The 25,834-nt window shown below is 49.8% G+C and overlaps 1 protein-coding gene across 1 annotated transcript in view; it reads right to left on the bottom strand.

Moving 5' to 3' along the window:
* The window catches only part of PAPPA (pappalysin 1), a 240,957-nt gene that overhangs the window by 55,916 nt on the left and 159,207 nt on the right, over positions 1-25,834 (bottom strand). The window contains exons 11-14 of the mRNA XM_042964314.1: positions 15,245-15,358; positions 14,201-14,336; positions 11,666-11,879; positions 1,939-2,107 (exon numbers count right to left, since the gene is read on the bottom strand). Coding sequence (XP_042820248.1) covers positions 1,939-2,107; positions 11,666-11,879; positions 14,201-14,336; positions 15,245-15,358 — 633 coding nt within the window. The remainder of the gene's footprint in view (positions 1-1,938; positions 2,108-11,665; positions 11,880-14,200; positions 14,337-15,244; positions 15,359-25,834) is intronic.

Genomic DNA, 25,834 nt, shown 5'->3' with positions numbered 1-25,834 from the left:
GACTTCTTTCCTGAAATAGCCTGTGAAATATGGCACAACAGTGGGTCACTGGCTCTTGGTCTTTGTATCTTTTCTTGGCTCTGCAGGAGGTAATGGGGAGCCTCTTGTTCTGTGTGGTACGGAGTGGGCATAGCCCTGGGATACTGGAGGCCCGGATGTGAGTCCTTTGTGCTGAGTCTATGGGCAGGTCCCTCTCCTGACCTGAGCTTGCCCGCTCGCACTGAACCCAAGGATTGCTCTAAGAGCCACTCCCTGCTCTGAGATCTGATGGTTCAGTAGTTGAGAGAGATAGACATAAACAAGGAACAAGCCTGGGACAAGCGAAGAGTCGGCAGGGATTTGAACCAAACCAGAAGATGGCAGGGACGCGCGGGTGGAAGGGTGAGGCCAAGCTTCAGAGCCAAGGGAGGGACTGCCATCAGCAGCCCGCAGGCTGCCATTCAAGGAGGGAGCCGCCAGATCCCAGGGGACTGAGGATGCCAAATGTTGATCTGGGATCTTAAAAGCAAAGGACATTTTTCCCCTCCTAAGCACACATCAAAGGGAGCAGAGGTCCTTCGCTGCCAAAACAGCCTAATTGTTTCCACAGTAGTTCAGACCTGTCGTGTCTGACACGAGGAAGTAGGTGTCTAAGACAAGTGATCGAGGGCTCCGGGGCTCCCACGTGGGACTCTGTTCAAGCCCAGAAGCTCTACACAAATGTCTCTCATAGACAAGTAGTGTGCGCTATGTGCCTTCAGCATGAAGGTGACGCCCGCTGGCAGGGTCCTGGGAAAGGCTGCATCTAGTGACAGAGCCCCTGGCACCCTCAGATCTCATGGCTTCACGGCCCCCTCACCCCACTCCCCACAGCCACCTGAGATCCCACGGCGGCACGTGGCTGAAGCAACATCCTGCCGCATCTCAGATCCACCCACGGCCATTCCCCTTGGGCAGCACACTTCCCTCTTCCACAAGCTCCTCTCATGACTCCTGAGGGCTCTCCCTGTGACCAGTGTCAACGCCAGACTCCAAGCCACCACCGAGTGGGCAGCCAGACGACCTTTATCAACCATGATCTGACCACATCACCTTCTTCAACAGCTCCCTGTTGCCCCGATAAAGATAAACCTCAAATTTCCTGACCAACCTAACAGGGCCTCACACTGGTGGATCTTGCTTGCCCGCCCCCCAGCCTCATTGCTTGGACGAGTTCTGGAAAGAAAGAATCGGTCTGCGGCATGCTGTTTCTCACCAACAGACTTCCATCTGCCATTTCTGCCTGTGCACAGAGAACCGATTTCTCCCTCCCCAGCCACACACCCTGGTGCCTATCTATCCAGTGGTTTTCAAGCCACTTCTTCCAGGGTGAGGCCTTCTGGGCTTCTACCACACCCTGCACTTGCCTTTACCCGTGTTTCTCACACTGTGAAGTCATTCCTCACTCCTTGTCTGCTCCCGGCAACAGTCACTAGGCTCCTGAAGAGAAGGAACTAGGTTTATCTTAGTGACATTTTTTTTTTTTTTCCTCTCTCTAGCACCTAGTACAGCATCTGGTTCCTGGCGAACAGATGTGTTACAATCTGTTTTACAATTACCACGAATGAGCGAACACCTCATTGTCGGAGGGCTCACCTCTTTCCAAAGCAGCCCCCTCAACTGAAGCAGAGCTCTGCCTGGGAGATGTCCTTCCAAAATGCTCAGCCTCTGGTTCCGCAGGTTTGTAACCCTCACAAAGACTCCGATACAGGTTGTATGGAACGCTACCTTGCACGGGAACCATTGTCTTAGAAATTCCGCACCGGTGGGTTGACTCATTCAATCCACACATATTTACGGAGTATCTCCTGTGTGGCAGCACGGTCTGAAGTGCTGGGGATTCAGCAGGGGACACGCTCACCGCCCGGTCGGCCTCTCCCGGGCTGGAGAGGGGACCCTGAGCCCAGCACCTGCGCATACCTGGCTCTTGATGAGCTCGTCATCCCGCTGGATCTGGAGCACGTAGCCTGTCCGGCATCTCACGGTACACCGGGCGCCGTGGTAGCGGTCGCTGCTGGAGCAGTTGAGAGAGGCGTTCTCCACCGCCAGCTCCGGGCAGTCGGCGGCCTCACATGCGAAGTGCACACAGCTGGGGAGGAAAGGAACGGGAGGGTCAGAGGGAGTTTCCCTGCAGGATCACTGCATGCCAGCTGGGAGGTAAAAAGCTCAAGGCGTCCCCCTCCAAAATTTTGGGAGCTGAGACAGAGGGGAGGGAGAGGTGCCGGCTTTGGTGAGGAAGACTCTGGAGGCAGTGGCCACAGTGTATCACAGGGCATGGTTTATGGAAACAGAGAAGCCAGGGTTCAAACATGGCAGAGAGCTGTCTGTGTTATGCATCTTCAAACCTCACAGACCCTCGGTTTTTCCATCTGTGAAATAGGGATCATGATCACAGTAAGTACACACTGAGTCTCTCACGTGCCAGGCACCAAAGATGAACAGCAGACTCTTCGTATTCTGTAACAATACTCACTTTCGAGGGCGGTGGTGAGAAATCAGATAGGTCAGGAAAGGCACAGAGCAGAATTCCCGGCACATAAAGACACTCCCTAACTGGCAGCTAATGGTATAAACAAGTCTATGCTCTATAACTTAGAAGCTGTGTGACTTTGGGCAAGGTACATCACCTCTCTGAGCTTCAGAGCACTCTCAGATTTGGCCAACCCATAGGGTCATGAGACCCAACTGAGGTGCTGATTGCAGAAGTCTTTTATAAACTGTAAGGTGACTTCTGGATTGTCAGCAAAGCTGTTCAATGATCATGCCTTGCTTCTTGGTGTGGCTACTGTTCTAATCTTGCTGTCGATTTGAATTCTACCCACCTCGCAAGTCTGCGCTCCATGTAAATTTGTACAGGAAAATTTCCCCTGTATTCCCTGTGTTCCCAGGGGAGATCCCTGGCAGGCCTTCTGCCCTCCTTTCTCTGACTGGCCTCACGCTTCATGCATTGAAAGCACGGGGTCTGGGTACCCACCATGTGCTGGAATGTGTGCTAATCCTTAAGGAAATGGAAATATAAAATCCCTGTACTGCATGGTCTTTCCCCTTATGTTTACTGTTACACAGACACTCAGTAACTTTAGCGACTATTCACTGATTGCTTAGGTACATGAGCTCACTCCATGCTCACAACACCCCTATGAGCTAAGTGTTATTCATTTTATAGCTGGAAAAATCGGGGACCGGTGAGATCAAGTTACTTCTGTAACTTCCCACCCAGATGTGTGGCTCCAAAGTCCTTGTTGTCAACCTTGCCCCTCACCTGGACTAGAACTTTGCTGAGGGTAGAGATACTGCCTGTTTCATCTTGGGGCACTCTGCACTGCGATAAAGATGCTTTGCATATGGTAGGTGCTTCTTAGTAGCAAGAAACAAGTGGGGGGGGGTCTCGCAATTGCTGTTAAGCACTTTGAGGAGGCTGAGACGTTCACCGGGAACACAGAAAGCTTGTAGGGGGCAGTTTTCTCTAATGTTTGCCTCTCTGACTATGTCCACACCAATGACGGCCACAGGGTGTGCACAGAGAGCTAGGTCTAGATGTGCGCTCAGAGCCTCAAGGCTTTCACTTTCCTGTGTTTATCTAGGAGACAGGGAGTAAGTGGTGGCCAAACCAGCTTAAGAAGAAATTCACAATTTTTTTTTTCTTGGTCCCCATTTCAGGATACCCCACTGAGGGTTTTACAGGAAGATAGCTACCCATCTCCATGCTCTATGTCCTGCTCAGAAGTATGGGGAGAATCAAGGGGTAAGGGTGGGGGTATGAGCTAACAGCCTCCAAACATCACAAATTCACTTTTTAAAATACTCGGAAAAGGGAAGCGTTTGAGGCTTTAGACCCACACCCACGCGGGCTTTGCAATCCCCACATAACCCCCTTCCCAAAGGCAACGCGTGAGAGGGATTAAGTGACACTTGCTGAGATATTCGATTCTCCGCCCTCCTTTCTACCCCCCCCACCCCACCCCCGACAGTCTTCCCTGCATTGTGCCATGTGGAGGCCTCTAAGAGACTATAACTCTGGAGTCAACGCAAGGGCTCTGACACCAAACAATGCATCTGTTCACGGTGTGTAAGCGCCGGGGGCGAGAGCCACATGGTTCCAATTTAAATAGATTTACTCTGTAAGCTACCAGCTCCTGAGCTAGTCTTCTGACCTATGCCTTACAGTGCGGCCATGCTCGCTCCGTGCTCCCAGGATGACGGCCAGGGGGCTCCGGGCTGCTCCGGGCTATGGGGCCACAAAGGTAAAAGCGGCCTGTACCTGCCCCCCACCCCCATGTCTCTGCACATTAATGTTCCTCGTAAGAAAAAGGATAAACTGAAACAATGGATTTCCTACAATGGAAAAGGCACAGGACTTAGGAACTGGGCAAATCCGGCCTCTACATGCAGGAATGCCCCTTATCGTTAACCTTGGAAAGTTACATAGTACACGGAGCCTCAGTTTTCTCCTCCGTAAAATGGAAGTAAAAATCCAATTTCTCTCTCAAGAGTATCAACAGGGTGACAGGTCAGCCACTCATTCATCTATTCCACAGACCTTGGGTGGGGGCCTCGATGCACACCAGACACTGTTGTAAACCCTGGGGATACACGAAAATTCCTGCCACCTGTGTCTTTGAGGAAGAAGGACATGCACCCCAGAAAAGTCATAAAGAAGCCTATTTCAGGCACAGAAAGGGCACTAACGAAATTATAGAGGACGACTGTTGGGGGTTGGGGGAAAGGCACCATGTGCAGATGGGTCAGGGGGAGGAAGCCTCCATGAAGAGGGGACATCTGAACTAAGACCTGGATGAAACAAAGGGATAAGCCAAGCAGAGGTGTAGAGCAGAGGGAATCCCAGGCAGAGTAAAGAACACATGCAAAGGTCCAGGACTGGATGGAGCTCAGTGTGTTTGTATAATAGAAAGCCCCATGCACAAGAAATGCTTTGGAAACTATGATATTGGCAAGAGAAGATGATTTCTCTGGCTCTCTCTGCTGTAGAAGGAAAATATCCCCTGGTACATGAGTTATCTGACCAAAAGGTTTCATGGCCAAAAGAATAGGGTAGCATTGGATTCATGAGAAGTCAGCTTTTTTTCCTTTCTTTTTTTTTTTTTTAATTGCAGAACTTCTCAGAACCTTGATGTGGATTTCCAGGAGGGGCTAAGACACACATCATTTTCCAAATTCTGATAACCTTTTCCAGTGTGTCATTTCTGGATTAGTGTCCTCCAGAGAACACTGTGGGGACTGAGGCATCCCTGCTTTTTCAGCACATCTGTGCATGCCTGGCTCACAGGCTTCAAAACAGGGAGAAAGGGGGAAGGGAAGGGAATCCGTGCCAGGTATGAGCCCCTGTGTTTTACCTACATCACCTGATGTGCATCCTCACCATAACTTCTTGAGGTAGTACAATTACTCCCATTTTCAAGAAGAGGAAAGTGAGACTCAGTGAGTTTAGCTGGCTGGCCAAAGGCGCTCTGTATGGACAGAATGTCAGTGCTGTTGTGCCGGCCTGTCCCCTAAGCCCCTGCTCTTCTCTTTGCATTCCCATCAGCTGGAAGGGTTGTATGAACACATTGTCCAAAAATGATAAACATTACCCCAAATACCCCTCCCAAATAACTCCCTGACACGGCCCTGTCATTTCTAAAATACAAAAACAAAAATCAAAACAAGAAAAACAAAAGAAAAACCTCTGTCTTCATTTTAAAAAGGGGGCAGGTGGGGCTCCTGGGTGGCTCAGTCTGTTCAGTGCCCAACTCTTGATCTCGGCTCAAGTCATGATCTCATGGTTCATGGGTTCAAGCCCCTCACTGGGCTCTGCACTGATGGTGCAGAGCCTGCTTGGGGTTCTGTCTCTCCTTCTCTCTGCCCCTCCTCCACTTGTGCTCTCTCTGTCTCAAAAAATAAATAAATAAACTTAAAAAAAAGTCTTTAAAAAATGGGGGAACGATTTAATACCCATGATGGGCAACAAAAATAAGAAAGAAAAAAAGAAGACACTTCTCGGAGTAAGTTGGCTAATCCAAGGGATGGGGGAAGGGGCTTTTATCAATGAAATTCTCACAGGTGGGTAAAGGAGGAGACACACATCCCCCATACAAAGATATATAAATATTTTTTCCATATATATATATATTTAATATATTTACTTATAGACTCAAGTTTCGTATAGAGGTATATCCTTCAGTGATTCAATAGCCAACCCCCAACTGCTGTCCCCTCTGCCGAGGGAAATGGCCCCCAGTCATGCATAACAGGATCCAAAACTGTTCAACCAGGATCCAAAAGACCAGCACTGGAAGGGCTGCTGAGGGCCCCGTTCCTGGCTGTGCCCCTTGACTCTTGGCCCAAGTCCTGTAGCTACGCCGTGGGAAAGGGGGGATAATAATAATCCCTGTTTATAGATCACTGTGGGTTACCTCAGATGGAGACCACAGAAAAGTCAGCATGTCCACACTGGAAATGAATGGAAGACACTCGTGGCACCTTCCCAGCACTGCAGGGTCACTGGGAAGGGAGACTGAGACAGTGATGAAGATAGGGCTCCTTTTTCCCTTCCGGGGAATGCAGCGACTACTGGAAGGGAATCCTGAAAGGCTCTTGAACCCTGGAATCCTAGAAGCCAGAGGCAGTGGCCCAGGGGTGATGAGGCCCCGTCGGATGCCTGCAGGGTGGGGACAGCAGCGCGTTGTGCAGGGCGCCTGAGGGAGGGGCGGCTGGCCGAGCAGCAGGTCACTACTGGCGCAGGTGGCCCACGGCACCGACCCCATCATGTCTCCAATCTGCCGATGTCTTTACTATGAACACTCCTGACATTTACATGTTGGCAACTAATTACAGAAGAGGATTAACGGGGGGCAAATCCACATTGTTTGTGGGCTCATTGGGCCCGTGTGGCAGGAATCTTGAAACTTCAGATGAAGAGGAACCTGCTTTGCCCCGGGAGGCCTGAGGACTGGATTCCAATGCCAGTTCTGCTGCTAAGTGGCCGGGTGGCCTGAGGAACTCCCTTCCCTTGCCAGGACCTCATGAGAATGCAGAACCAGAGAGTCTCTTAGAGGCTTCCCAGCTTTCAGGGACCACAGTTTTATGGAGACAAAACAATAGAGGTATCTAATTTCACAGCCCTTTGGAAGGGGGAAAAACAGACTTTGATAATCCCAGTTATTGAAAGGACACAGAAGCAGAGGAAGGCCAGTAGACATCTGACAGGAGTGGAGATTAAACAACATCTGGGAGAAGAGTCAGGAGCATCTGGTACCTTCCAAGAGACACACATGCTCAGCCACAGTGGTTCCATCTGCAGATGTGTCCCCCAGACCAGCGACTCCCAACAAGCATTCTGAGAGGTGCTGATCCCTCGTGGGCTGGCCAGTGTGGGGCAGCCTGTGGTCTCTGGCCATGAGAGGCTTCTTGCTGGGCTCCAAATCTCATACATGAATTCCTATAGAATCATCTGATGGGATAGATAGTCACGTGTGGGCTCCTGGCAGTGCACAGACTCTGGGGATGCTTGTAGGCACATCAACTCACCCCCACCCCACCCACAGTCTAAGCCCACACTGGCTACAAGGAGTCAATCTGGCCACAGGAAGAATTTGTTTCCTCCTAGAGTTGGCTTTCTAAAAGTTAGCTCTCTATTGGAACTGTCCTTCCCTGGGTGGGCTGGCATGGGGGAGTGGGAAGAGTTTCAGGTAGAGGAAGGAAGGAAGGAAGGAAGGAAGGAAGGAAGGAAGGAAGGAAGGAAGGGAGGGAGAGAGGGAAGGAAGAAGGAAGGAAAGAAGGAGGGAGGAGAGGAAGGAAAGAAGGGAGGAAGGAAGGAAGGAAGGAAGGAGAAAGAAAGAGGAAAGGAAGGAGGGAGGGAAGGAAGGAGGGAGGGAGGAAGGAAGGAAAGAGGGAAGGAGGGAGGGGGGAAGGAAGAAAGGAGGGAGGGAGGGAAGGAGGGAGGGAAGGAAGAAGGAAGGAAAGAAGCAGGGAGGAAAGGAAGGAAGGAAGGAAGGAAGGAAGGAAGGAAGGAAGGAAGGAGAAAAGAAAGAGGAAAGGAAGGAGGGAAGGAAGGAAGGAGGGAGGGAGGGAGGGAGGAAAGAAGGAAGGAGGGAGGGGGGAAGGAAGGAAGAAAGAAGGGAGGGAGAAAAGAAGAAAGGAGGGAGGGAGGAAGGAAGAAAGGAGGGAGGGAGGAAAGAAAAAGGAGGGAGGGAGGGAAGAAAGAAAAAAGGAAGGAGGGAGGGAAGGAGGGAGGGGAGGAGGGACGTAGGAAGGAAAGTGGAAAGGAAGGAAGGAGGGAGGGAGGAAGGAAAGAGGGAAGGAGGGAGGGGGAAGGAAGGAAGAAAGAAGGGAGGGAGGAAGGTAGAAAGGAGGGAGGGAGGGAGGAAGGAAAAAAGGAGGGAGGGAGGAAGGAAAAAAGGAGGGAGGGAGGAAGGAAAAAAGGAGGGAGGGAGGAAGGAGGTAGGAAGGAAAGAGGAAAGGAAGGAGGGAGGGAGGGAAGGAAGGAGGGGAGAGGGAAGGAGGGAGGGAAGCAAGGAGGTAGCAAGGAAAGAGGAAAGGAAGGAAGGAAGGAAGGAGGGAGGAGGGAAAGATGGAAGGAGGGAGGAAGGAAAGAGGGAGGGAGGGGGGAAAGAGGGAGGGAGGAAGGAAGGAGGGGGAGGGAAGGAGGGAGGGAAGGAAGGAGGAAAGGAGGGAAGGAGGGAAGGAGGGAGGGAAGGAAGGGACAAATGAAGGGAAGGGAAGGGAAGGGAAAGGGGAGAGGAAGAGAGTACTAATTGTATAAGCACATGGCTCACTGAATTTTGTAATAAACTGTTCAATTTCTGTTTAGAACCACAGGATAGATAGATAGCATATGTGTGTGTGTCAGACACACAGGAGCCTCGATCCATGGTGTGGCTTTCCTCACTGAAGAAGCCTCTTAACCCACTCACCATCATCACTACGCGCCCCCGTTGTCCCCCCTTCCCCTAGGTGTGGAGCTGGGCTTGGGCTAGAATCCTGCAACTGGACCTCTCATTTGAAAGCTGATCCTGTTTCCTTGGGCCTCTGAATTTATTCCGAGTGCTGCACCGGGACTGGAGACCCTTGAATCTAGGTCAGAACACCCGCCCGAATGGATTTTGCTGTGGTGACGCTTCTCCCAGGGCAGCCCGCTAGATATCATGCCGCTCTCGGGAGAAGAGAAGGAAAATGAGGAGGGAGAGGGTGGGAGAGGAGGCAGAGTGGGCGGAGAGGGAGGGGAGACAGCAAGAAAGAGAATCCGTGGGGTGGGGACGAGGGAGGGGTGGAGGGCTGGAGGCCGGGAGGCCAGAACAGCCCCTTTCACTACCTGGGAACCAGCTGAGAGTCAGCGGGCCGTTTCTACTAGAGCCAGCTGAACTGTGTGCTATAAAAAGTGATGCTATTTACCTTGGTGTTCTGAGAATGGAGAAAAACATCCCACGGTTTTTTACAGTTGTTGCTTTTTTCTCTTTTCTTTCCTCTCAGTTTGTTTGTTTTCAGGCACATTTATGCGGTCCTGGCTATTTGGGTAAATGCCTCTTCAGCTCTCCAGGGGCAGCTGCCTCCTTCTCCAACCCCTCTCGCCCCCTCAGAGCACTTGGGTGCGGGGTGGGGGGGTGTCCCAGCACCCCCAGCCTTGGCACTGGGGGCTCCGCCCATCCTAGCCAGGTCCGCGCTCAGGGCTGAGCCGCTGAGACCCTCAGAGCCACAGCTCGCTCACCTCCCGCGGTTCTTGTCACGAAACGCTCACACATGAGCATTCCTGACAAGTCCTCTCGTCTCTTAGACGTGCTTGGCTCTGTTGAGCGCTTGGCTCTGGTGGCTTTTCGGGGCACACGAAGCAGGATTTTGCCTCCTACTGCCTGGACCGCCTTGACTCACCCTCTCTGTCCATACCTCGCAGGACAAGTGTGATAACGAAATAAAATAATGAAATAAGATAACGAAACACATGTTGCTTCCTTTCCCCTGCATCTCACCCCTCCCCGTTCTTGGGAACTACAGACTGTTTGAATTGGAAAGAACCACAGAGAACATTCGATTTATCACCATCATCCCATGGATGGGGAAACTGAGGCCCAGAGACATGGTATGACTGGCTCACAGTCGTACATCCGGTCAGAGATGGGGCAACGCTTTGTCCCCGCTCAGTGCTTCTCAGTCACGAGTCCAAGAACTCAACAGATACTAAACAATTGATTTGTTTCTGAGGTTAAACACTTGTAACTGTTTACTTCGGACACAGGAACTGCTAATTGAGAATTCAAAGAAGCCAGTTGTTGGCCTCAGTCAACTTGCCCATGGTCCCGGTGGCTGGTTAAGGATGGGAAAGCATTGCAGAAAAGGTCTAATGGATTTGCATTTCCCATCGACATTGTTTCCCTGGGTTCTGAGAATTAACTTATTTTTATAGTCTACAGAGCCAGGGATGAAAAAGCCCTTTTAGTGTGAAATATAACAGTGGGTGATATTTAAGGAGCTCTTTTGCCTCCGAATGATTGCGACAGACTTTGCACAACAGAAGCTAGAGACAGTGGGTGCAAAACAATGTGGGTTTTGCAACCACCTTTTGTGTCCCCTGTGGTGGCAAGGGCGTGGGAAAGGCAGTGGCCACCACCACCCCCCCCTTTCCTCTCCTTGCTCCCAGGTATACAGGGCTGGACTGGATTGCCTTTCATAGCGCCTCACTCTGGGGGAGTCCACTGGGACTCCCCCTGTCATTCTGTCTCCCTCTGGATCTCATTAAACAAATGTGAGAGGTGCTGTGTGAGCCTGGACCCACCCTTCCCCTTTCGGGGCCCTGGAATCCTAGAGGGTAACATGGGCGTTTGAGACACTCCAGATGTACCCGATGATCTCCAGGGTTTCTTCCAGCTAGAAGAATTTCATGCAGAGAAGCCCCACTGTCAGATCAGAAAGTGGCCATAAATATTCTGTATTAATACATCAGCCTTGCACAGTGCCTAACGGTCTACAAGAGGACTTTCATCTACGGCGCACCATTCAGCCTTCATGACCACCCGGTGGGGTAGATATCATCCTCCATCTATTCCAAAATAGGAAAGGAAGACTCAGAAAAGTGAAGCGACTTGTCATGGGCACACAGGCAAGAAGGGGAACGTTCAAGCCCAGGTCAGAGGATCACCAAAGGTCATATTCTTTCCAGGAAAACACCATGCTCTCTTCTCGTCGGACCACTAGACCACTCAGGGGCTAGTTGGGGAAGGTGGAGAGATTTCCCCATCACTGAAACACACAGTAAGCTGGGATGAAGCAAACGGCAGTCTCCCTCCATCCGCCTAAATATTCCAGTATTTCAGAGCTGGAAGAAAGCTAATCCACCTGTCTTTTCTTTGTTCAAATGCGAATGCTGAGGCCCAGAGAGGGAACGCGATGTGTACCATGCAAGCAGGCCACTGTCAGCGCCAGGCCTGTGAGCCAGGTTAGGGGTCTTTCCACCGCCCATTCCTGCTTCCCTCCCTCACCCCTGGAATCCGGAGACACACAGGCCTCCCAGGCCCACAGGCAGAGCCAGCCAGAGGATGGAGAAGGGAGAAACACGCAGACTTTTTATAGCAACACACGCATCTAGGCAGTTCCAGAAGGCGCCCATCTGCTTCTGGCTACAAAACGGCCCAGGGCGATCAGACCCAGGGTCCCTTACCTCTGCTCGGCAGGGCTGTAGGTCTCCCCTCTCTGGCAGCTGCTCAGGGTGACGGGGTCAAAGTTGTCGAAGGAGCGGAGGGCCACCCCCGAGATGGCGACCAGGGGTGAACTGAAGCTCACACGTACCGCCTGGCTGTGGTAGAAGGGCTGGCTGAGGTCATGCACCACAGGGATAATCAGGGGATTGTTCCTGCAGCTCAGGACATGGAGGCCTGTCAGGAGAGACAGAGGGCCGAGGGGCCAGGCTCATTACTCAAGGCCAGTCACGCCCTCCCCAACGGGCCCTTCCCGAAGCCCCCAGACCCTTTCATGTCACTGCACAAAAGCACCATTGGGTGGCCAGTGGGGATTTTGAGTTTGATTGAAAGTTTCTTTGTCTGCCTTTTTCTCTTGGTTCCAAATCTTTCCAATCCCTTTGCCTCCCTGCCCCCTAAGCTTTCTTGTCACCTAGCGCCCACAGCCTCTCTCCCTCCCCCAATGGCCACCTCTCAGACTAGCATCGCTGGCCCTGACCACCCTCCCACACTGCATGAGGGCTGGATGGTCTGAGTTGCTAGTTTTCAGGCTGCCTTCCCTATCCGCCATAAAGATGGTGGAAATAATTCACAGCAACACGCTCTTTCCAGAGTAAGAAGCCTGCTCTCATGTTTAATCCGGGAACCGGGGAGCAGCCCTGTGAGGTAGGGACCTCTGCACTGATTCAGCAGAGGTAAGACTGAGAAGCGAGGGCAGAAGGTGGTTTTCCAGGGGCACACGGAGCAGCCAGCAGGGTAAAGTCTACATTGAACCCAAGCTTGCTTCAGCTCTCGGTTCATTCTAGAACAGGGAGCAGGTCCCCAGGCTTTGAGAAGGAAGGGAGAGGGGCAGGGAGAAAGGGCACACCCAGAAGAGAGAAGGGGGCAATGGGGTGGGATGGAGTTGGAAAAGCAGACACTGGCTTTGGTGTCCAATGGACCTTGGTTCCAATCATGGTTTAACCTGCCTCTGAGGGGACTATCACATCCTAATGATGGGACTCCAGCAATCTCCTCAAACTCAGTTTCTGCCTCTAAAATCAAGGATGACTCTAGGCACATCCCGGCAGGCCTGCTCTGTTGGGATGTTTAGCTCCCAATCCAGAAGGGCCCCTGCTGTGGTCACTCAGAATGACAAGCGTTCCACGGGGGACGGGGGGGGGGGGGGGGGCGGGTAGCAGGATGCTGAGGACAGGGGACACTACAGGGAGGGACAGGGACACGTGCAAACCTCAGACATGAAGCAGCTTCTGTGGACTGGACTTTCCCCACTCCTCAGAGCCCTTAGCAATGCCAGGACAGCTATGAAAATATTTGCTTCTCACTTAGGGAAATTTCCCAGGCATCCGGATAAGTCCAGAGGGGTTTTCTTTCTCTTTCCTATTAATATGTCCCCCCTTTGCCTCTAAAACTAACTAAATAAATAAACATAAAAACAAAACAAAAACTCTCTCTGCCCCCTTGGCTTCTGCTTGACCTTGCAATGACCCCTTGCCTGCTGGCTTCATATGGGTCTTTGAAATGAGCTCCCTGCGGAACGGTGCAGGCAGGGGTTTGAAGCCCGACCTTCTAGGCCAGCCTAGAATTCCAAACACCTGGCAAGGCTACCCAGAGGTAAACTGGAAATGTGGGAGGGGATAAGAGGACATTCCCAGTGCCAGCTCCTGTGTGGGGCACAGTCACAACAGTCCTAAGTAATACCTCATTTAATATCTCGCGATTTCACTGTCATGATAAAGTAGCACCGTGGTCCTTACTGTGCCTAAGAGGAAAGTAAGATGCCAGATGAGGTGCTCGGAGGTCAAGAAAAGCGTTCACCTTCTTGCGCTGTGTGAGCGGAGGGACGGGAGTCAAGCCTGGGCTGTCAGCTCCGGAGCTGGGGCTGTGTCCTGTGCACCATGCATGCGTGGGTGTGCAGAGGGGTGTGCATGTGACAACTTGACAGTGCTGGTCCCGGTCCTCCCACAGCTGCTCAGCAGGTAGGACCTGACTCTTCTGCCTTCCCACTCCTGACACTGACCTTGTCTTATTCCTGCTCCTACAGGGAGCATGGCTGGTTGTGCTGGAGACATGGCTGCCATTGTCAGGCACTAAGGGACACTTCCGGCTACAGGGTAAAGAGCCATGGCTACAATTCCAAACACCTGGCTTCTCCACTCTTCCTGGTCGCTGCCATGTGACCCTCTCTGGGTCTCAGGGACTGACACCTGGAGGAATGGCCTTTGTTCAGTCTCCTTCCCAGGGTCTCTTGAGGATCACATGGGGTGCCTAAGGTTAAAGGTGCCTCGTCGAAGGGAGCTGTTGAAGGGAAGACTTTGGCAGTGGCCCCTTATGCCCATATCTGCCAGATCTAGGATTCTCTGGATACACAAAAGCCTCCTGATTTGGAGGGCAACCAGAATGCCAAACAGAGAAGCAAGGAAGAGGAAAGGGGAAGGAAGAACGAGTTCTCAGCTGCCGCCCAGACCACCCCTGGGCAGATGTGGTATCAAGGGCAACATGCCTGAGAACATGCTCACCCAGATCGTGGCTCTGGTCTTTGGTGTCAAACAGCTGGACGCTGATGGTCTCCTGCTTCTGGTCCCCATAGTATGTCCCATCAGTCACCAGGTGGACAATGACAGCAGCAGCAACCATTGGCTGAGAAAAGTATGCCTGAAATGCAGGAGACATGGGAGGGTCCCTCGTGAGCTCAGGCACATGGTAGGGAAGCAGCCGTGGGGCAGGGGTTTCAAGGAGAATCTTCCATTTCAGGGACTGGGACACTCATTGTGGGGCAGAGAACCTCACAGTGAAGAGCACAGGCTCTGAGGTCAGAAACTCTGTTCCATGCGGGTTCTGCTCTTGCTGAGCTGTGTGACCGTGAGTGGTAGCTCTGCCTCTCTGGGCCCTAATTCCCTCACCTCTAAGTGATGTATCAAGTAAATAACTGTATCACAGGATGATTGTGAGGCTCCAATAAGATCATGGGAACAAAGTGGCACAGACTGAAAGCAGAAAAGAGGTATATTATTTGTCATCTCTCCATGCTAGCCTCTGAAACAAAGCTAAGTAAGACACAGCCCTTGCTTTTCTGCAGACTATGGAGCTCAAAGTAGGTCAGTAGTGTGCAAACCAGAAGTCACCATAATCCCTAGTCAGGAAGATGGCCCCAAAGACAGCAATATAATACCATGTGACAAGTGCCATCCAAATGATGACGAAACATGTACAGGACCAGAAAGGAGAGAACAGTCACTTCTCTCCATGGGGATCAGCTAAGACTTCAAGGAGGAGAAGACAATCTTAAAAGGCATTGAACAATGAACAGAAGGTTCCAGGCATAGAAAACTTATCCAAAATCTTTGTCAAAACAAGAATGACTAGGGGCACTCCATGAGCAATGAAGGGATTCTATTTCAGGAAGCATCCTACTGCTAAGTGTTTTGTTCCTTGTCCTTATAATTAACACCCTCAGTGAGTAGACAAACCATCTTGAGAAAGGGTCACAGGAGTTGGTGCTTCCTGGGGGTGGGGGGTTGGTCACTGCTGGAGATTCTAAGGCTCTTCAAGCTTTGGCTTACCCGGAGCCAGAAAGTGGTCTGAGCCAGCTGGGAGTATGGGTAGCTGATGGTACAAGGGTACCAGGCATGCTGGGAAATGCCTTCACTGAGATCTATCACCTTGGTTCGACACACCTGCAAAAAGATAAAGAAAAAAATGTTTTCAAGGGTCTGAGAGGTTGGATTAAGTTCAATTTGATACATGTTTCCTATCCATCTATTTTTTTCTTAGCACCACAGGAAGAAACGGAGATGCACAGACGGGGGTCATCCGTTCCAGGAGCCCACGTCCTAATGTAGAGCAGGGAATCTCAACACTGTGAAGGAAACAGCAGATAACACGTTTGGTGGGAGACGCAACAAGGACATTCTCATGGGGACAAATCCTGCAGGAGTTGACATCTGAGTTGGGTCTTAAAGAATAGACACAGGGGAAGGGTATGGCAGATACAAAGGCTTGGAGGAAAGCAGAAACCCAGAATGCTTAGGCTGTGGTAAGTTGCCTGGTGTTCTTAGAGCTTGAGCAAAATGGCAGAAAAGGCAGGACAAGGGGTTGGATCTCACAGTCTTGAATACCAAACCGACCAACTTAGAACAAATCTGTAAATCGTGTTGAGAGCTGTATTAAGAATAAAGAAAAGACTATGACAGTATGAGCCTATCCTCCAGGGGCCATTCCCCCCACATTCTCAATGACATATGTAACAAATGGTGGTTAAAAAAACACAAAGCAAATACAGACAAGTAGAATTCTTCAGACTTAGGAGTTTCTTGTGCATTCCAAAATGATTTCATTCATTGGTTCATTCATTTATTCTAGTCATATTTATTGGGAAACTGCTACGTGCCAAGCACTCCAGGACAAGACAGATGCTGAGGGGCTCACAGTTGACAACATGTGCACATAGTTATCACGTAGGCACACACAACTGTAAAGTAGAAAACAAAAGAGTTCTATGATGAAAAAGGGTAGGGGCAACAGACTTGTTCATGAGATGGCTCAGACCTCTTGCAGAAGGCCATCCCACATTTGTGTTTTTCCTCTGACCTCTAATGTGGTTCTTCTCTCAAAACTCCCCTGTGGATTTGGGCCTGTCATTCCATGCATGCAGGGCTCAGAGGACTTATCTGCAAAAAAAGGCTAACCTAGCAGACGCTAAGGCTCTTAGAAGCTATGGAAAAAAAAAAAAAAGATAGTATCGATCATAGTAAACAATAATACACGTACAACAAAAAAGAGGGGAATAAGAAAAACTATATATAAGGATCAAAGATATCTATCCCAGCAATATCTGTAGTAGGAAAAGACTGGGAATAGTTTATATGTTATCTGTTGGGGAAGTGATGCATCAAACAAGAAATATTCACGTGACATATTTTTATACAGCAAAAGACTACTAAGAGGCCTGAATTAGATTCATACACAGGGATGATATTAGAAATATTCAACAACAGGTCTGGTATGGGTCCTGGCCACTCAAAATGGAAGCCCTACTCCTGAGTTCAAGATAGCAATGGAGAGATTGCAAGAAGCATAATATTGAGTTAAAATAAAAAGAAAGGAATGGGGGTGGCTGAGTGGCTCGGTCAGTTAAGTGACTGACCCTTGGTTTTGGCTCAGGGCATGATCTCACAGTTTGTGGGTTCAAGCCCCATGTGGGTCTCTGCGCTGACAGAGCAGAGCCTGCTTGGGATTCTCTGTCTCTTCTCTCTGCCCCTCCCTTTCTGTCTCTCAAAATAAATAAATAAACTTAAAAAAAAAAAAGGAACAAAGTGTAAATGGACAAGTACAATATGATGCCATTTATAAAAATCACACAAAGCGAGGGACAGCTGGGTGGCTCAGATGGTTGAGCGTCCCACTCTGGGTTTTGGCTCAGATCATGATCTCACCGTTTTCGTGAGTTCGAGCCCCACATGGGCTCTGTGCTGCCAGCGCAGAGCCTGCCTGAGATTCTCTGTCTTTCCCTCTCTTTCTGCCCCGCCCCCCCCCCCCCCGCTCACACTCTGTCTCTCTCAAAATAAACTTAAAAAAAAATCACACAAGGCAAAACCATATATTGCCCAGAGATTCCTATAGATGAGTAGAGAAGAATTAAACAGGTAGTAGAAAAGCCATACATCAAATTCACTAGTCAAAGTCAAGAGAAAATACTTGATGTGTGACTGTCTGCAATTTACAATTGCAATCATCAATGCTTTGGTTTTTTTTTTAAATGAGTTTTTGGGTTGGAGGAATTTTATATCTACAGAAAAGTTGCAAAGGCCACACAGAGTCCAAATGTATCCTTTATCCAGTTTCCCTTCCTGCTAACATCTTCATCAATTCATTCCTGAAACCCCAAAGAGAGGAAGATAAGTCACTTAATCAAGTTTGGAGAATCGTGGAGAAGTCACCACCCGGAGAGTGATGTGCGGTGGCATACTGGCCTCAATTAAGGAGACCCTGGTTTATCTTACACATTTGAATGTTGGATTGAGTCACAGGTTTTCAAGATGTCACTTGTGGATTCACAGGGTTCCTTGGAGGCGCCAGCCTGGGGGTCAGGATGTGAGATCTGCCCCCTTTCTGCCCCTCTCCTGCTCCACCTGTAGCATCGCCACGCCTCTGTCTTACGTATCAAGCTGCCTTGTCATGTTTCCTTTAAGAAAAGATCTTTACTGCTTTAAGAACATGGAAGGGTGTTGAAACTCGTTTATTGCCAAAGTTTCCCTCCCCCGCCCCAAGAAGCCAGTGGGTCCTGGGCATACAGTATGGCTTTCCCAAATGTCACAGGAAACATCTTAAGGAGAGGAGAGAGTATGCCAAACATTAACCATCTCATCGGCTTCTGTTATTCAAGTCTCTAGAAGCCTAATACCAAGGAGACTATGGGCAAAACGGCCACTTTAACAGGCTGGAAGACATCTTCAAGTTTATTTATGTTTCTCAAAAACAACTGGGACCTAGCTTAGGCAGATCTGCCAGTGGATTGTGTTACATTTTACAACAGTGCGAGACTTTGCATAAACTATCTACGGCATTTGAAATCCAGGCCAGCAATTCGACATGTATCATTTTGGAATTCCTTCCCCTTGTGTTCTGAGCCGCCTGTCCCCAGCAGAGTGTGGTGGGGCACATCTCTGGAGTGCTACAGTTGGGGGCAGCGGGTGGGGGGGGGATTATCTCTGCATCTAAAACATTCACGGTCAGGGAAGTCTTCAACAGGAACAAAGCCCTCTTATTGCTTAAATACATTTTCCTCTTATCTCATCAGCTCTATCAGCACCAGACAGGGCTTTAGAGGTACACACTGCTGTTATTTTATTCTCCTGTTTTCCTATTTAGTTTGTGTTTGTTTCAAGCTGGCTGCGATCCTGACCAGGGACAGTCAAAGCGGATCAGGGAGGAACAAACAAATCCAGCTGAACCTTTGCCCAAAGCCCCAATTGATCTTAAAACCATCTATGTTCCTGGGGAAGCAAGGGCAGGGGAGGGAAGGCTGCAGGGGAAAGGTAAAGCAAACAGTCACAAGCCTCCTGCTTTTATAGATCTTGTCAATTCTGTTCACTCGGCCCCCACTTATTCAGAGTGTGCAGCACACTGCGCTCCACATCCCTGTGAGACAATAGCCTTGCCCTTGGCCACAAGGGTGGTCACTAGGGATACAAGGGTGATCCCAAGGAGACTGGTTTTATAGAGATGCTCTGTTTTCATCCACCCATTTCTTCGCACCTCCCAACAAAAGCAAGTCCGACTTCATGACGCATTCCTGAGCAATGTAGATTTTACTGAATGTTCACGGGGGAACAAGCAGGAGAATTACATCTCACACTGCATGGGGACTCGAGCTCCCCGAGCTGCCCCAGGAACTGAGTTAGTTCCTCCTCACTCATCATTTCCAGTGTCCCTGGCTCAGCTACAGTGACCTTCCCATCTCTCCCAACTGACCCCCCACCCCGCATCCCACTCTATAGCTCTCATGCCAGTCGTTCTTCTCCCTCAAATTATCCACTCTGGCACACATACCACACACAAGGCCTTCTGATGACCCTACCCAGAGCTGTCGGGGTGGGGGGGGTGGGGTGGTGCCGCCGAACATAGCAACATTTTACCCTACCGCGCTGGTATCGCTCCACCTTGTAGAACACCGTGAGGGGACTCTAAAAACAAGGGCAGCCTCTAGGCTTCAGGTTTCCCTAGACGGATGAAGAGGAACCTTTCTGCCTTCCCCACTCCCATGTACGCTGCAGCATTATCCACAATCGCCAAGATGTGGAAACAAACAGTAAATAGATAAACAAAACACGATCTATCCATAGAATGGAATATTACTCAGCCTTTAAAAAGGGAAGGAAACCCTACCATTACTGACAGTACAGATGAACCTTGAGAAGATCATGTTAAGAGAAAGAAGGCAGTCACAAAAGGGCAAATACTGCATGATTCCCCTTCTATGAGGTATCTAAAGTAGTCGAACTCATAGAACCAATGAGTGGAACAGTGGTTACCAAGGGCTGGGGGAGGGGGAAAAGGTAGTTGCTAATCGTCAGACATCAAGTTTCAGGTATTCCAGATGACTAAGTTCTAGAAATCTGCTGTACCTGTAGTCAACAATGCCTTAGTTACTGTACACACAAAAATTTGTTAAGAAGGTAGATCTCTTGTTAACTGTTTTTATCACAATAAAATGAGATACACTAATATTTTGACCGGCCAAAATGCTGATATTCATTGAATGAATGAATGAATGAATGAATGACTACAGTAATAAACAAATGAGCCAGTGAACGTCAGGGGGAGAGAAATTCATTTTAATGGTGCTAGGCAAAGAGCAGATGTGGTTGGGCTGACAAGCCCCTTAGTATCCTCTCCCTTAGTATCCTCAGGGTCGGAGAAGGGATTACCTAGCATTTTATTGATTACTTCAGGGACAGAGAACTCACTCTCATTTATAGGCATGCCCAATTTGCCTTTGGACAGCTCTTTACCACAGCCAGGAGGAGATGTCTGGCTACACTCCCCCCTCCTTCTTCCTCTAATGAGCAACGTCTATAAGCTGTCTTATTCAGATTTCTAGAGTTCGAAGGAATTGGAGAATTATCTACTGAGACTATTCCTCCCACAGTGGTCAAGGAAGGAGTAGGTTGTCTTGCACAATATAACATAGTAAGTAAGTGGCAGAATTATTATGAAAATGCAGAGTTTTCCGGCTTCCAGAACGGATGGTTTTTCCTCACCTACATTTGGTACCCTCTCAATCCTACATTTATTTTAAGTTTATTTATTTTAGTAATCTGTCCACCCCAACATGGGGCTCAGACTCGCAAGCCCAAGTCTTTTGCGTAGAACCATCCCTAGTGAGATGTGTCCCTCTGCCCCAAGAATTCATGGCAGAAAGAGCAGGCATGAATGCTGGAGCCCACACCACTCTTTTCTCCAGGAAAAGGCCAGCCTTAGGTCTTTGATGGAAGCTGAGCAGCCACTGTCCCCCAATCTCATCTTAACACCTGAAGGAACTGAGGGGCATGAGACCCCCTTCCCCCTTGGCCTTAAGTGAGACCTCTCATCATGAACATGATGACTTAGACTCCACATCACCTTCATAGTTGTCTGCACTTACATCAAACAGCACCCATGGGAAATAGGAGACCTGGGTCCGTTCTGGCTGTGTCACTTACTAGCTGGACATCTCTCCCACCCTCAGTTTCCCCATCTGTGAAATGTGGTTGTTGTACTGAATGACCCCTAGGTACCCGAGGAGCTTAAGGACACCCACAGTAATAACATCCACCAAGGGTCTCATGGCCCCAATATCATTTAATCCGCAATACCAGTTATCCTCTGTGAGGTTGGAATCATTGTCCCATTCCTCTGATGAGGAAATGAGGCACAGAAGCTGTATAATATAAGTCCTTCAAGATCATATCTAGTTGTGTAGGACCGCCAGAAGTCAGACTCTCATCCCTCAGATTCTGTGTCCTGTGTCCTCAATCACAAAGCACCACACCTGGTGCTTGTCTTGGTCAAAACCTCCCCTTCCTCTGATGGAGAAGGCACCAGTTACCACTCTCTTTGCCTCCAGCTGCTCCACATGCTCTCCCTTATCCACGGTCCCCATAGTTAACTTGCCGAAGGGAAGAACTAATCCTCTTGCCCTGCTGATCATCACCCCCATGGCTGCCCGTGGACCACAGGATGCGGAGCTCCCTCGACACAGCTGGCAAAGGCCATGGGGAGCAGGTTTCAGCCATGTCACCGCCTTCACTGCCAGCTGCTCTCTTTCTCCCCTCCCCACACAGCAGGTGGGCCACCACCCACACATGCTCAGTGGTGCTCCCTTCTCCCCGAGTGACTCTTTCTCTCCCATGCCCTGGACTCTGCCGCCATGATGCTTGTGCCCAGACTTCTCCCTGCACCCCCACCCCCCTCCACGGCACTAGCTGCCCATTTTGTGAAATACTACACACACTTCAAAGCCAGTCTCAAATGTCACCCCTCCTCTGAAAGCCTTTGCTCACCCCCCAGGCAGAATTAATTGCTCTCTCTTGTGTCCATATAGTTCTTTATATATACCTCGGTTACAGAGCTTGTCAGGTTGGATTATAGTTGTTTGGAGCCCAGTCTTCTCCTTTTAAACTCAGAAGACTTCCAAGGTGAGAACCACGCTTTATTCATGCTCACAGAAATCTTAGCAGATCACCCAGCACTAGGACACAGTAATGCCTCAGGAACAGCAGCAGCAGCAGCAGCAGCAGCGGGAACAGCTACTGAGTGCCCGTCCTAGGCTGGGTGTTTTGTTAAGGATTCTGTGTGAACTAAAGTGTGCAGGCCTCATGACAACTCTGGGAGGTAGGTACTATGATTATACCCATTTTATAAATGAGGAATCGAGGCTCTGTACTTTGCCTGAGGTCACACACCTTGTGAATGGAACCAGGATTCAATTCTAAGGCACAAACTTGGCCCACACTCTTCATGGGAGATGCTAAGTTGTAAAGGGCACACCTGCCCGTCTCTCAGGGCTGTCGTGGAGGATGGACTTGGGATTTCTCCTGAATAGAAGTTGCTTCAGCAGCCCAAAGCTGCCCTGAGGCAGGTGATGAGGGTCACAAGAGCCCTGGGTTGCCAGGCCAGAGTCTTGCCTACTCGAGGTGACCCAGTTCCTTACTTCCTCTGATACCCATCCTTCCCACATGCAGAAGGACAGAGTAAGATGAATCCCGAAAAGGCTTTTCAGTTCTGACATTCTGCCAGCTTTTCACTCCCAGCCTCTTCCCAGTGAAGGTTGCTGGAATGAGTGTTGACTCTGTAATGAAGTGGGCTTGTTCTGTCGGCCCCTGAGCCAACTCCTAGACCCCGTGTCTCTGGTACTCTGAGGTAGAAGGCTAATTTCACAGCCACATTTCTAAGACGACCAGAGGGGTAACATAAACATTTATTGCAGCCATTCCAGCAATGTGTTTTCTGTTTTCTTTTTCTTTTCTTTTCATGCATGCTACAAAAGAGCTGGTTATTCTCCCCTGCCCCCCACCAAGCTTTGAGATCATTGGATGCTTGTACTGGGGGTGTCCTCAGAGATCTGATTCCAGCTGTCACATCTCACAGAGGGATGGGGAACAGAGCCCAGTGGAGAGGCGAGACACTGGCTGTAAGCTCCTCTGGGATGGGCCAGCATGTCTGGTGGTGACTGGGGTTGCCTGGCCTGACAGACACAGAGCCTCTGTGGCCCTGGGACTTGGCGGCTCTTGTCCACTCCATGCACTACCAGCCAGTCCATCCAGCACCCGCCTCCAAGCCCCTCCTTTGCCGAAGACTGCTTTCAATTAGAGGAGTTAACGATGTCTTGCTTTCAAAGGGTTTTTTAAATCCAGTTTATCTTCCACCCACACACGTCGTACACAAAGGCAAGGAGACAGAGGGAGAACAGGGGGAGCAGGAGTTCTGGTATTTTCCCACACAGGGGAGATGCCATGAGGTTTCTATTGAATTTCGCTTTTACAGATTTACATGCCCTTTTGTCAATCACAGGAGGGAGGAAGTGCTCTTCAAATCTCTGGCCCGTCCTCTCCAATTTCCTCTTTCAACCCAAAGGGACCTGGGAATGGGTCTCATAGAAAAAGAGAGGAAAAGAAATAGGGAGGGGGAGCATGGGGTGCATGCTGACACTAACAATACACATAAATGCACAAGTGCATGCACGCACGCGCATGCACGCGCGCGCGCGCACACACACACACACACACACACACACACCAGGCACTGTTTCCAAATATTTCTACTTAGGCCACATTTTAACCTCAGGCTTGCAGATCCAATGCCAAGTTATTTCCCCAAGAACTGCAAGGCTGTAAGAGGGGCTGGGTTCCTTGATATGAAAATTGTAGGAGAGCAAGCCGGTGGGGAGGCCACAAGTCGTGCCATGGGACCACGACACCAAGTGGGCCAGGTCCAATAAAGCCATCTCTGTAAAGCTGGCATGGCTCTCCCTTACAGCCCATGCTGCTCCCTCCTCAGGGTCCCCGTTGAGGAGGGACAGGGCACCGACTCTTACAGTCTACAGTACGGGAGCTGCCTAGGCATCATCTCGCCTGGCCTGCATCATAACTGTGAGGAATAAGCATTTTTCTCCCCATTTTAGAGATAAGGACTCCAAGGTTTGGAAGGCATTGGGCACTTCCCCACAGCTTAGGAGTCAAAGCCAAGTGGTCTTACTCAAGGTTCACATCCTTCTTACCCCACGGGTGGAGACTTCTCCAATAGCTTCTGGTCATACCTTTCATGGTTTCTTGTGTGGCCACCTATCTCCATTCTTGAGTCCGGAGGACAGCGTTCATGCCTGATTTAGCTCTCCTCTCCACTGGTGTCTAATGCAGGGCACTGAGCACAGCTCAGTGAATACCTCCTATACTGAATCTCAGTTCTTGGCTTTTCCAAGGTTATACACGTGGTTCAGGGGTGACGTATTTGATCCAGAAGCCCCGTGTGTGGAGATGGTAATAACCATGTGGTGCAGGGAAGGTCCTAGGAGGCCTAAGATTCATTTGTGGGCACCAAGAGGTCGGACCTGTCTACCACCCAGGCTCACAGGTAGTCGATGTGTAACAAATATGCTGATAACAATAATAAATGGTATTGGGGGCACGTTCTCTCATGTACAGCAGAGCCTGTTTGATTCTGTGGTTTCATTTAATCCTTAAAACCACCCTATGAGAAAGGAATGAGTATTACCTCTACTTCCCAGATGAGAAACAGGCTGATGGCTAACAAGGAGTGCGATGGCCCTTGACACTGCTAGACCAGTTGAGGCAAACGTATGGCATCAGTGCTGCTGCTCCCCAACCCCTTGCTCCAGACAGACACCATTAATTGAAGGGTGCCTGCTCTTCCCCTGAGTGTAGACCTCAGAATGCACCTTCACAAAAAACACCATGGCAAGCCGCTCACAACTGGTTGGGATTGGCCCGGGAGGCGAACCTGTTTGCAATCTTTGAACTTGGTTGTTCGCTCACTGAGGGCAAGAATGGGCACTTGCTTACTACATCTTCAGCATGAAGAGCAGTGAAAGGCCTAAACTAAGCCCTAAGCAAAGACTAGTTGCCTCAAAAAATCAACTGCCAACCGTAACGATGTTATTGATCCTTCACTACATACAAGTATATCCCCTGCTTTTCCAAAAGTCCACTGCACCATTTTGCTTTCACGAAAGGCCTGAATTAGTACCTGTTTTCGTCACCTAAAAGAAATCCAAAGAGGATTTTTGTTTGTACAAAAAAAAAAAAAAAAAGGTGGAAAGCAAAAACAGCATTCGTGTTGGTTTCGCAGCGAGTCTTACAGAGGCAGTGCAGACCCCAAGCAGCGAGAGCCGCCCCACCCATTACACTGGGCATCTCAGCCTCAGCCACCAGAGCTCTGACCTGTACCGCTGAGCATCTGCGCTTTATCTCCATGTATTTTGTGCATCCATTAGCAAGATGTGTCCTAAGGTATCAGGAAAGCCTAAGAGAGATTATTTTGGGGGTCTGGGAACACTCAAATGTTTTTTTTTTTTTTCATATAAATGAATGGCAATTACTTCTCTGCCTTATGCCATTTTGGCTTACGGAAGGCATCACGCGAGCACCCTGCTTTCAGGTAGTGGAGAAAACCTGTATCAGGTATGCTAACAGGTGTTTCACGTGCCTTATCAGAATTAATGCATATATGGACACTGGAAAGCCAAACGTCCAGATTGGAGGTTCAGGGCCACTTCTACTGGCTGCACAGCACTGTAGTTCTCCACCCACATCCCCCCTGGATTCTTCTCACTTCTACATCCATCCTGACCTCCTCCCTATGCCCCTTATTCCAAACTGACTCCCCCCCACTGTCCTGAACAGAGAACTTTATGGGCAACTAAGGGTTAGCACACACAAACACGCACATGCATGTGCATGCGTGCACACACACACACACACACACACACACACACACACACACCTTCAATCCCCTCCTCTGGACCTCCTTTTTATACATTTAATACACTGAAAAAAAAAAAAGAGACAGAAATAGAGACAGACAGAGACAGACAGAGACAGACAGACAGGCAGGCAGAGAGAGAGAAAGAGAGAAAGGAAGAAAGCCAGGCTTTC

This window comes from Panthera tigris, chromosome D4 (genome assembly GCF_018350195.1).
Source record: "Panthera tigris isolate Pti1 chromosome D4, P.tigris_Pti1_mat1.1, whole genome shotgun sequence".
In the NCBI taxonomy this organism is placed as follows: domain Eukaryota; kingdom Metazoa; phylum Chordata; class Mammalia; order Carnivora; family Felidae; genus Panthera; species Panthera tigris.
Note: the sequence above shows the minus strand (reverse complement) of the source record. Positions and strands in the feature narration are given on the sequence as shown.